This window comes from Grampus griseus (genome assembly GCF_964374135.1).
Source record: "Grampus griseus genome assembly, chromosome: X".
NCBI lineage: Eukaryota > Metazoa > Chordata > Mammalia > Artiodactyla > Delphinidae > Grampus > Grampus griseus.
In genome coordinates, this window is record NC_138999.1 from 96,370,510 (window position 1) to 96,383,135 (window position 12,626).

The 12,626-nt window shown below is 44.7% G+C and overlaps 1 protein-coding gene across 1 annotated transcript in view; it reads right to left on the reverse strand.

The window, feature by feature from the left end:
• Window positions 1–12,626, reverse strand: part of TRPC5 (transient receptor potential cation channel subfamily C member 5) — a gene marked incomplete at both ends in the record, with an annotated part of 132,928 nt that overhangs the window by 42,910 nt on the left and 77,392 nt on the right. The window contains 3 exons of the mRNA XM_082681725.1: window positions 5,567–5,889; window positions 10,296–10,435; window positions 11,795–12,131. Coding sequence (XP_082537851.1) covers window positions 5,567–5,889; window positions 10,296–10,435; window positions 11,795–12,131 — 800 coding nt within the window. The remainder of the gene's footprint in view (window positions 1–5,566; window positions 5,890–10,295; window positions 10,436–11,794; window positions 12,132–12,626) is intronic.

Sequence of the window (12,626 nt, forward strand, 5' to 3'; positions counted from 1 at the left end):
AACAACAGCAGGAAGGCTATGAGCTGAAATTAGGAGAAAAAGCTGAGATACTCAATAAGGACCTTTAAAACCTGGTCAGAACAAAAAGAAGAGCCTTTGATGGGGACTGAGTTTGTATCCATATAAATAAGATGGGAAAATATGGGCTGAATGTTGGGTAGAGAAATCACCATTGGTTAAGTAGGAATAGCCACAAATGAATGGTGATGGTTTACAAGGAGGTCCCAAGTGATCTGCTAGGTCATGGCTCTGTCCTCTTCAGCTTTACGTATATTCACGATTATTGCAACTTCACACAACTAATTTTGCATACCTTTACAAAATCAGTCTCACACTTGCACCCTGGATACAAGCACAGACTGGAACTTGTATGCCTGGATTGAAATCCTGACTCTGTCACTATCACCTTTGTGACTGGGAGCAGTCTGCTTAACTGCTTTGTACCCTAATTTCTCAATCTGTAAAATGGGCAATAATAATAGTGCCTACCTCAGAGCATGATTGTGAGAATTAAATGAGTTAATTCATGTCAGGCTTATTTTTTTAATAGTGCCTGGACCTAGCACTCAGCAAATATGCTATTTTTATGACTTTTATTAACCTCCCACCTAAATCCAACCTTGTTGTTTCACGTTTCTTTATTGCCTTTGTAGATGGTCACTCATTTGCGTATCTAGTTGCAGTTATGTTAGTTGCAATCATAGTGTGTACAATTTTTGTGTTTTGAACCCATTATTGACCGGGGCATTTTTGCAGAAACTAACACCTGGGGTCGTAATACATCTCCGGTCAAAAATGTGTTAAAAATCACACATTTCATAAATGTAATTTTAATAGCCACCCAATATTCCACCCAGCGAATACCAAGCCTGAATGACAGTTTTATCAATGCTTTGGATGAGAATAGGTGGCAAGCTTTTTAGATCTTCAGACGATACAAGACTGGGAGAGACAGCTGATAGAGTGGACGACAGAATCAAGATTCAGCAAGATTTCAACAGCTTGGAGCAAGGGGCTGGAACTAACACGATGAAGTTTAGTAGGGATCAATGTAGACCTTTGTTCTCTGGCCAAGTGCCCACGTACAGGATGAGGGAGGTAGGAGAAAGGCCAAGGGTTTTCTCTGACAGCAAGTGGATCAGTAGAGTGACAGAGCTGGCTAGATACTTTAGCTATGTGAGGGGGCAGAAGCAGAAGTGAATCTTCTAGAACTAAAGATAGGATTGCTACTAGAATTCATCCTTTCATTCAGTTGTTCAATGGGCATGTTGAACCCCTTTATGTCTATGGTAGGAGCAAGGCCTCTAAAATGGGGGTCTCAGTCTGGTGGGTAAGAGACAACAAATGACTAAAATATGTTATCTATTACATTATTATTATTACTAGTACCTCTATTATTATACGTTATCTATTATAATGGAGATGGACTTAGAATGCCATGGGAGACACACAAGGAGACTGTATCTGAGAGTGGGGTCGGAGTGGGTAAGAAAAACCTTAAAACAGCAGGTGAGGCTTTGGCAGATGCTTGAAGGATGCATGAGAGTGGTCCAGGCTGGCCAGGTGGGGTTGGGCATTCCAGGAAGAGGGAGTGGCGTGTCGTATACAAGGGCCTGTAGGGCCGAGATGCTCTCCTGAAGTTGGGAAGAGCAAGACATTGACTATGGAGGAGAGGAGTGACAGGCGTGAGAGGCGGGCTCCAGATTCCCAGGCCCTGTGAGCTATAGGAAAGAGGAGAATTTTCTGCTGGAGAATATACAGATACCAGGCAGGCATGAGACCAGGGGGCGACAAGGTAAGACTAGTATTTAGAAACTTCTGTGTGGTGGGTGGCAAATCGTTTGCGGGGGCAACAAGACTGGAGGCAGGGAGACCACTTAAGACCACTTAAGACCCAGCAGTTTTGGGGAGAGATGGTTTAGGCCTGAATCAAGACAGTGGGGTGTGTGTGTGTGTGTGTGTACAGAGGATGGGTTTAAGAGATATTTAGGAAGTGAGTGTGAGACAGGATGTGTTGCTTGGGGGAGTGGGGGAGAGGGGGAGAGTCCCAGATGACTCCTAGGAGTCTGCCTGGTGTCATTGAATGAGATGAGGAATTAAGACGGAAGTGGGTTTGGGGTGGGGCTATAGAGATAAGGAATTTAGTTGTGGATGTTGTGTTTGAGAGGCCTGCGGCACAGCCAGGTGTGTTCAGGAGGCATCTGGAGTTGAGGGTCAGGACCTCAGAAGGAGAAACAGCACCACCAAGTTAGCTTTTTGCCACTTCCGCCCTGTTTCTTCCCAAGCCCCGTGCCCGCCGAAGGATGCCTTCCCCATTGCTCTCAACAGTGGATGAAGGCCAGTATTGAATACTGAACTCAAACCACCCACAGTACTGTCATGTGCTTGTCAGCAAGGATAACAAGGTCCCCCTGAATTGTGTGCCCAGAAAAATTTTTCTTTTTTAAGCAGGAGAATAGCAATGACATCTCTGGAGAATCAGAAGGAAAAGGGTGACAGCAAGCAGATGCCATAGTTTACGTCAGATCTGTTAACAAGCTCCCTTTTCCCCTTCTCTAAAAACAGAGTCTTTCTGACGCTCTAAGTAGCATGTATTTTAGCAGGTATTATAAATGCCTGAGTTGAGGCATTTAAAGGAAAACATAAATCTGAGTCAGACTTCTGTGGAGGAAAAAAGAAATCAACACCTAGAAGGGAAGTTAAGGTAACATTACTGCTGATCTGCCCCCAGCATGACAATGCTTCTTTATACCTGACACCCCAAGAGATAACTTCATGTACTGCAGGTGCCCATTCTTGTCAATTGTCCCTGCTGGGCAAGTGATGAGAACCAATGTCAGTTGGCAACAGGGGTGTTAATAATCACTACAGACTTACAAGGAGGCATTTCATAAACTTCCTCAGCAGAGTTCATGTGAGAGGGTAATTGGCAGGGACCTGGCCTCCCGGAAGGCGCCTTGCATTCAGGTGTGCGATTCTGTTGAATGCTTTGATGGGAACAGATACGGTCTCCTGGTGCTCAAGCCACTACAAAATTGCTCTTTGTATTGAAAACAGGTTGATGTGAGTTCTGTCTCTAGACTAATGCCGGAGAGGAAGCAGTTCCTAGTCAAGAGGCATTAGCGAGGTGACCAGTTGCCTTTGTCCACTCCTGGTTGGCTTCACCAAAACGGCACTATCTCTTTGTCGTCCCATTTTGGCCTCTTTCCCCCTTTCACATAAGTCTGGTTTCCCCATCCAAGATTTTGCCCTGAGTTCTGGGAGGAGAGGGAGGGAGTGTTGCCTAGTGGAGGGGGTGGGTGCTATAAAATGGGCAACGCGGCGAGGCAACATTTTCCAAACTTTATTCACGGGAAGAGCATCTTGGTCAATACATTTGGGAAAACCTCTCCCTTTACTGTAGATTCACAATGGAAAATCTCTGAGAAGCCCTGCAGTAGAGAAACCTTCTTAAATTTGTCCCAGCATTTCCAAAACTCACTTGATCAGAGATCTTGTTTTCATGTCTATTCATATCCCTGTGAACTGTGGTTATCTGTCATCTATTTTAGGAAATGCCGCTAGAGGCAAATAATAAGGGTAGGCTCATTGCCTTGCTTTTTCCCCTCTCTATTGGTGCAACTTGGGGTCAGGCAGAAACCCTTTTTTTCCCCCTGGCCTTTGTTACTTAACACATTTCGAGAATGTCTGAGTCCATTGATCTGCCCTAGTTTATAGAGTTAAGGGGGAAAATTGTATCTCAATTTAATGACTAAGAATCTCTCACGACCTTGGGGTAATTGCTGTGATTACCAGATGACTGGCTCTCTCCAGAACAGGGGCTAGAGATGGATAAGGTGTAGGACACTGAGTCCGGGGTAAGCTCAGGACTGCTCCCGGAACCCAACACTTTTCCTGACATGTGCTTATTTTCTTTCTCTTGTCTGCTTCCCCTAACAGTGACTTGTGAGAAAATAAAAGCCATTCTGGAAGCTTAAAGGTCCTAGAGAAGTAGGTGTTGGGTTTACAAAGAAAAGGCACAGGGGTTCCATAGGTCCAGAGGCAGTGGACTCATGGACAGAGAGTCATGAGCTGTCTCCTGTGTCCCAAGTGGGAAAAGGAGACATTTCCAGTCACTGCTTGGTGCCTTTTGGCCCACCTGAAACCTTAATTTAACCCCAGAAGTTGAGCTGACTCTCATCTTACTTTTAGCCTGTCTCTTTTGCATCTAGGAATCAAAGATTCGTCATCCCCCTGCCCTCTTATTTATTTTTCTCTTCCCAAACCACATGTGTCCGTGAGCCAGGGCTGTTCTAGCAAATCCCATTGCTCTGACACCATCTAAGCGGTCTTAACTCAATTCCAGCCTTTGGGTATGGGGAGATATTTTCCCCCCATATCACCAATTCTCTGACACCAGTTGGGTGTCCTACAAGTCAACTCAATTCTGACACCACTGGGAGATAACGTCAGATTCCATGGATTCAGAGCTCAGTCCCACAAGACCGCTCCCCTTTCCCCCATTCCCAGATGCTAATTACAAGTCCAGGTTGTCCCCTGTGCTTCTGACCAGCTGGCTATAGATCAGAGCTTCCCACAGCCCTCTCCTTGGCTTTGAGTACCTCACAAAACTCAGAGAAACATTGAAATGACTAGATTACTGGTTTATTATAAAAGGATACAACTCAGAAACAGCCAGATAGAACAGGCATACGGCAAGGTATGGGCGGGGTTGCAGAGCTTCCCTGCCCTCTCTGATCACCCACTCTCCCCAAATCTCCACGTGCTCACCAACTTGGAAGCTCTCTGAACCCTGTCCTTTTGGGTTTTTATGGAGGGTTCATTACATAGTCACGGTTGATTAAATCATTGGCCATTGGTAACTGAACTCAATTTCCAGTCCCTCTCCCCTCCCTTGAAGGTGCAGGGGTGAGACTGAATGTTCCAACCCTCTAATCACATGGGGGTAACCGGCCCCCATCCTTAGGTGAGGTCCAAAAGTCACTTTGTTAACACAGCCAAAGAGACCTTTGTTGTTCTCATCGCTTAGGAAATTCCAAGGCTTTTCGGAGCTCTGTGCCAGAAATGGAGACAAAGAGCAAATACATATTTCTTATTATTAATCACAATATCACAAGGTGCATTCAGGTAATTTTGCGCTCTCCCTTTTTCTTTGTTCTTGATTCAGAACAGTTACATTCGCTTTGGCAATCACTTGTTGGGAGGTATAGCCTTGCCGCTTCATTTCCTTGGTTAGTGATGCTTTTTAGAGAGAGGAATTATTTACCCCTTCCCATGAATTCCTTTAAAAACATGGGATGTGACCAAAATAGTTCAGAACTAACCCTTTAGATGAGTTCCTGGGAGCCCCTGTGTGTTTGTCTCTTTCCTCCCTCACCTAACTCTACTTCCCGTCCTGGTCCCCTGCAGGGAGGGAAGAACCTTCCTTCACTTCAGACCCTTCGGGTTGATCCATAAGTGAGCTCTGCATGCACTGTCAAGGGGCAGTGATGAAGCTGTGGACGGAAAATAGGGCAAAGAAGGAGAAAGCAGACAAAAGGCAGAAGAGGAAAGCTGGGAGTCTTACGTGGAGAAGGCATTGTTCTGTTTCTCGCATCGGATCCCCTTGCAGTTGTTGGGCTCATCGATTGCTCTGGTCTCATAATAAAAGTAAAGCTGGTTCAATCCATTGGCAAAAGCCAGCAGTACCAGGCAGTAGATAAAGAGGAATTTGAGGATATCAAGCAACATGCGCCCCAAAGAGATCTGCAGAGGCCCTAAGTGGGAGTTGGCTGTGAAGAGGGATATGAGACGCAACGAACTTAAAATGTTGGATATCGCAAAGAGAGCTTCTGCAATCAGAGTTGGGTGCCACATTTCCCATTCTTCCCTTGGACGAGAACCATTATACTGGAAGAAACAACAAGTGCACAAGATGAGAGGTACAGCGAGCATTTAGAAAACTTTCCCCTCTTTTCTCCCTTCTGCACCCAAATAAAGCCACGAAAGTAAGCATCAAGCATTCATTTATACAACAGCTCCCCCCGTGATTGGCACTATTTGTCTTTTTTTCCCACCCAATCAATACATGATGCGAATAACACTCGTCCTCCCACCCTCATCGAAATATATACCCAGCACATAGATGTAGAAAAATGAATTTCAGAGCAATTATCTGGAGTAACCACCTGTAGTTTATCAACAGACATTTTTGAAGTGTGAGTTGACCAGATTGTTGAGAAGTGTCCCTGGAACAGAGCCACAGGTATGCCCAAATCGCTCTGCTTCCTAATGAGATTTCAAATCAACTTTCCTACCCAATCCCCCATTTTGTTCTGAGCACTGCAGACGACTTGTAGTTACTGAAGGACAAGCGACAGGTTCAGTCTCCTCCGTGTGCAGTGTTCATGTTGACTTCCCTGCTGACTGCAGTTTGGGGCTGATAGAGCATCCTTAGAGGGTCATTACTCAGAGTTTTCTGCCAATACGCTTTTCTCCCATACTATTACAAATGGCACGTCAACCTTCCAGGTAGTAAATTTAGTACTGTCCGCACAGTGGTGTATGGATGTATTTTATTGTTCCTTTGACAGTCTGACAAATTGCAATGTCCCTCTAGCACAAATGAAGAACCAGGGGTTGAAGAAGGGGAAGAGCCCGGATTTCTGGGGTTGGCTGCCCATTTTTCAGTCTTGCCTGAGCTTTCAGCTCCTGGAATATTAGAGGTCGCCTCGTGGAAAGATGGCTTCGACGTGAGGTCTGAGCTCCAATTTGGGCTTTGTCGCTTAAAACTGCCTCTCTCTCTCTCAATTTCACCAGAGAATGAGGATAATATCTACTCCTACCCACTGCACATGTCTGTGATTATGTATCCATATGTGAACGTCTGTGTACTCCATAAGGGGAGGTGTTATGGAAATATAAGAAATTGCTTTTTACCTTCCCCAAGACAGAAGTAGATTTTGCCTGGAATTCAATCAGAAGCATATTGCCTTGAGCACTCATCTAAATATCACAATTTCTCAGGACTAAATGTAAACAACTTTCCTGAGAAAATGTTGCATCGAGGGCCAAATTATATTGTTAGCATTTCTAAAATGTGCTTCGCTTCCAACAACTGAGGAAACTGGTGTTGTTAAAATCATTGTGTGTATCCAATATTCTTCACTGTCAGAGGAGTTTGGAGAAAACTTGCTTCTGTTTCAAATAGACTTGGGGTGGCCAATTGGTCTTACACACTCTTGGCCAAATCTTGTATCTCTCTGTTTTTCTTTCTAAAGAAAACATTTGCTGCATCGTTGTGAGGGGTGGACATTGTTATGCCTGTTTTACAAGTGGAGGAGCTGAAATCCAGAGAGGCAGAGTGAGTTGCTTAAGGTCACACAGCAAGTTGGTGGCAGAGCCAGGACCAAAACTCGGGTCTCTGCACACTCAGTCTAGCACTATTTCCGTTAAATATTACATATATGATAGTTGATATCACAGCACATACGTTAGATAGGCCTTTACAGGTTTGGTGGTCTATGTGAAAGATGCAGATTCTTTGCTGATAACAAAACAGACCTATATTTTAAAACTAGGTACTCTCAACTGGAACATGCATAACTCAATTTAGGGTTTTCTCTCTCCACAGGCACACCTGTAACCACAGGGAAGTCTTCTGCCCATGGGCTGGTGAGTTTGGATTTGCAGGACAGTCAAAAGTGTGAAAGGTGATTCTCGTGGCAAATCTATTCTTTGCATGTATATTTTTGGAGAAAGATATTATAGAATATGATAGCAGGGAATAAACTTGGAGCTCGTTTAGCCTACGTAGAGGTCAGCAGACTTTTTCTGACAAGGGCCAGATAGTACATATTTTTGGCTTTGTGGACTATATGGTCCCTGTGACAACTACTCAACTCTTTCCTTCTAGAACTAACAGGCAATACATAAACAGATGAGGCAGTGGCCCCAGTTTGGCCTGCAGATCATAGTTTGCTGACCCCTGATCAAACGCAAATGGTTTTCAAATTGCGTTCCTTCAAGCCTGAGGGTTCAGTGGAAGCACCTGGTGGCTACTGTGGAAACCAAAGAGGAGGCCTGGAAGATTCATTCCTCGATTCAAATTCATTCCTTTGAGCTCCTTAATATACTCAAGTTCTGCATAAGTTTTAATTTCAAGATGTGGTTCCATGGAAAACAATTCAAAGCCTGAAATCCATTGATCTAGTCCAGTTTTATTTTTCAGAGGCAGTGTCTGAGGCTCAGAGAGGTAGAAGGATGGCCTGTGGTAATCCAGCTAATCTAGCTCCTAAATATCAGAGCAGGGACTACATTTACGTTTCCTGACTCTTGAGTTAGTGACATTGGGAGGCAGGTGAGTTTTCTTATATTCTTTGGGATGGAATGCAGCTTGAAAATTGGCCTCTACGCTTTTCAAAGGGGGGTGAGCTCAAAAGCAAAATAATGTGAGGTGGAGTATATATACTGTTGACTAGTTTTTCACGCTAATGAAGGATTTTCTTAAGGCCAGTTTATGCCATGGTGCTTCTGTACTGCCTCAGTACAATAGTGACCTGAAATTTTTCAAAGGGCCTGGGGACCAGCCCTGTGTCTTTACCTCGTAGAGGTTGGCTCAGCCTACTTGGAGAAGTTCATTTCAGACTGGTGTGCCTCTGTGCAAGCGTGGACCAGACTGCCCATTGATAGTTTCTCAGTGCAAATCCAATCTGCACGTGGAATGTCTTGCTTGGTAAATTCTCCTTTCTTGAGAAGGACTCTAACTTCTTGGCAAATGTCTTTTTTTGCGTTCAATGTCAGTTGAGGGGCATTTACTCAGCTTAGTGGAGCTGATTTATCCTTACAGTCTATGGTGGGGAAGTATCTGGTCCTTGGAAGGCTTGCCAGTGAAATTGGACAGGTTATGTGATTAACTAACGTTGGGCATCTGTTGACACATTTTCACATCCCCAAGGGTTAATCCTTTTGATCATTTATTCTAAACTTTCCTGTTTAAGCAGAACCCACCAATTTCTAGATTGATAATTTATTGTCCCTTCAGGATATAAATACCACTGCCAAACGAAGAATTTTTTTTTTTAGGCAAACAGTGTTACTTAGTCATCCAGGCACATTAACCATAGATTCAAACATTTTCCTTACCAGCTTTTTCTTGTAACGAAGTTGTAAGTATGTGTTAAACGATCACCACCAGTGAAAGCATACTCTTAGGCTTTCAAAAATGTTTCAGGACTGCATTCAATATTCACGCTCCATGTAACTAACTCCAAAGGTCTTAAAATTTATGCAATATGCATATTAGGGATATAAAAATAAACTAAGTTGGCGATTTGGGGGACAGCCATATTCCCATTCTAAAACTCCTTCATGTGGGATTTAGTGCCAAAAAGCATGACTGACTAGACAATCTTGGAGATGGGATTGTCAGCCTTTCTCACGCTGGAGCAGTTCAATTCAGGGTATAGGGAGCACAGCCATTCCATTATCTAATGAGCACCAAACTCGAACTCAGAGCCTGTGACTACCCAGCATGAGGTGTTGGACGTGAAGCTGTTTTTCAGGATAATTCAGGCTGTACATTGTGCAGGGACAACATCAAGGTGGTGTGTGTGTGTGTGTGTGTGTGATCTAGATTCGTAGAGAGACATAGATTGGGTGATACTCGAAAGGCGGGATTCATAACAGCTTGAATGATCATCCTGGTGGTGGAAGTGATGTGATTCTAGGGTTCTGCTCCCTATCCAATGAAGCACACTTGAGGGAAGTGTGAATATTTAGCTCTGGGAAGAGACAGCTCAGCGGGTTAGGGAGAGATGACTTCGTATGGGAAGCCCTTTATGGAGAAGGAACAGCCCCGTTCCGTTTGACCCTATAGGGAGGAAGGATTACTAATGGATGTGTCACAGGGAGAATAATATTAGAAAAATACAAAGTAGCACTTTTTAATGAAGTGACAAGTATTGAGAGAGGCTTCTGGAAATTCAGTGAATTTCCTAGTCTCTGCCCTGTGCAAGCATCAGTGGGCCATCTTCTTGGCGAGGACATTGTAGAAAGGACGTAAACGCTAATTGAGATGGGTGACTGTCAGAGTTGAAGAAGCTAAGAATTCATTTGCAAATTGCTCCATTCTCCACTTTCTTTGGTTAGGTGGACACTGCTTACAAACCACTGAAAGAATGTCTGTTTTATGGTACTTTTCCACACGGACTGAACTGTCATCAGCACTTTCCTCCTAAACTTTTTATGCTCCCACAGCTAAAGCTTAATGTAACCAAAATCATTGTTTAAGAAAAATGGCGAACATTCAAAGTTACCTTGACATAGGCCACGATCTTCAGGGAAATAGTTGCCAGGTAGAGTGAGTTCATTGCAAAATCCATCAGGTTCCACCAATCATGGATGTATTCAGTAAATCCACCATCCCACATTTCCTTAATCTCCCCCCAAATGAAACCTGAAGAATGGAGGCAAAAGGTTTATTTCTTCACAGCGTCAGACTAGACATCATAGCAGGATTCTCCCAAATGAAGAAAGAGGAAATCAATGAATGAATTGGGGGTCAGTGGAGCCCCTAGAGATAGTAATAACTTTCTTCTTTCTTTACTACCTCACCTCCCTGTCTTGAACTCGCCAAGATAGGCTTTACCTAAAGATGTCTATATGTTATAATTTTCTGGATACTACTCACTTTTACATCGTTACCACAGTTACTGGAATGTTGTTGCAATTCAGGGCGTCTGATTCTACCCTCTTCCCATTTTAGAGTAGGGGTAATTTCATCAATGAATTAATTAGGTCAATATTATCCCATAGTCCTTAGTTTCCACTATGTGCTAGAGGGAAAACTTCTCAATGAGCTTTGAGGTGAGCAAAAGCTGGCCATGGTCCAAAGTACTGGATGTTGGGACTGGAGCTAGGCTATGGGGCCCAGAATAATTTAGAATCCTCTTTTCTCCTCTCTCCTCTCATTGCGTGTGGGTTTCATGGAATTCTGCCTGATGGCATAGATGTTTCTTTAGCCTTGGAATGTGGAAAGCAGTAAAAGGTGTGGCTGTGGTCTAAAGCAGTGAGTCTCAGACTTTAAAATACGCGGGAATCTACCGGAGATCATGCAGATTCTGATTCCACAGACCCAGGGTGAGACTTGAGATTCTGTCTCACAGGTTCCCAGATGATGCTGACGTTGCTGGTTTGGGGACCACAGTTCGAGCAGCAAGGACTTGGAGGATGGAAATGCATTGGAGGGTCCAATGCAATGGAATTATGCCTGGAGGCTTCTGGTAAGGCTGCTTTAACCATGACTTGTGTGAATTTCCCAAGGTTTCCCTCTGGTTGTGAAATCAGTATCTAAATAGGATGTGGACCCTGAATAAGTAGTGGGATTATGTGGAGTAGTCACAAGAAAGCAGCAGATCCGAGTGCCACCCCTGCCCCCCAACCCCAGTTATGGGAAAGAAGGCATTGAATAGACTGACCAGCACTTGCCCTGCCTAGCTTACCTGAACCTGTCCTGACTTAACACTTGGCTTTCCCTCTAAATCAACTGACAGACAACTTCCTTGTCCTTGATGATGTTAGGTTAGCTGAAACAAGCCTTGGGTACACTGTCAATCTCACGGTGAACCCTGTGGTGCTGAGCGGCCAGGGCCTGGGGAGGAAGGAACCACATTTCTGACACTCCCAACAAAGGACAACCCCACTGCACAGAGGGAAGGTGCCCGAATTCAGGGCCAGTCCAACTGCCTATTCCAGTAGTTTCTTTAGACAGGACCAGCAGGCAGTCTGGCCATAGCTCCTGGTCTCTTTGACTCACCGAGAACCCAAGGCAATATCATCCATTCCACTACAGTCGGGGGAGGCCCCTGCACATGGAGGTCCGTCCTGATGATGTGCTGAGAAGCCAGGAGAAGCATGAAGAGGAAGGTCAGATATGAGGCTGTGTGGCAGATAAACTTGATAAAGGGTTTCTTGATGAACAGCCCAAGGTTGCTCCTGGGTGAGATCAGATAAGCAATAGACAGCATGGGAAACAGGAACCCAATGGTCATGCACGTCAGAAGCTTGACTACCCAGTGTTTCCGCCGCCATCCAGGGAAGCCATCGTACCACAGAGTGGCAAGCAACTGTTGGCAGTTGGGCTGGGCCACAAACTGGGAAAAGAAGAGAACAAGTCAGGCATCTGGGGTGTCCAGGTGGAAGTCTACATTCATAATAGCTCTCCTAGTTTATAGCCAGCTGCACGGCCAATCCCCAGAGGAGGCCTGATCTCCAGGCTCCCATGCGTGGGTCTAACCTCAGAGACAGCTCTGCATGTCAAGCTAGGAGACTGGATCTTCCTTAGGGTTGATTATCTGTTTCATACATTAAACAGAATCAATCACTCTGGTTTGTGCTTTGGCGTGGCCCCCTAGTTCCCCTCCCATTGTGTTAGAGAGATGCTTCCCCGAACCTGGCTCTGCGTCAGAATCATCCAGGGAACATGAAAAAAAATCCCAATTCCCAAGTCACACCACAGCCCACTAAATGAGCCTCCCCGGGGAGTAGAGCGTGGGCAGCTGTTTTACAAAGTTCTCCCGGGAATGTACATGCCTCTTAGCAGAGAATCATGGGGATGTTTCATTTCAGACGGATTCACTTTTACTCAT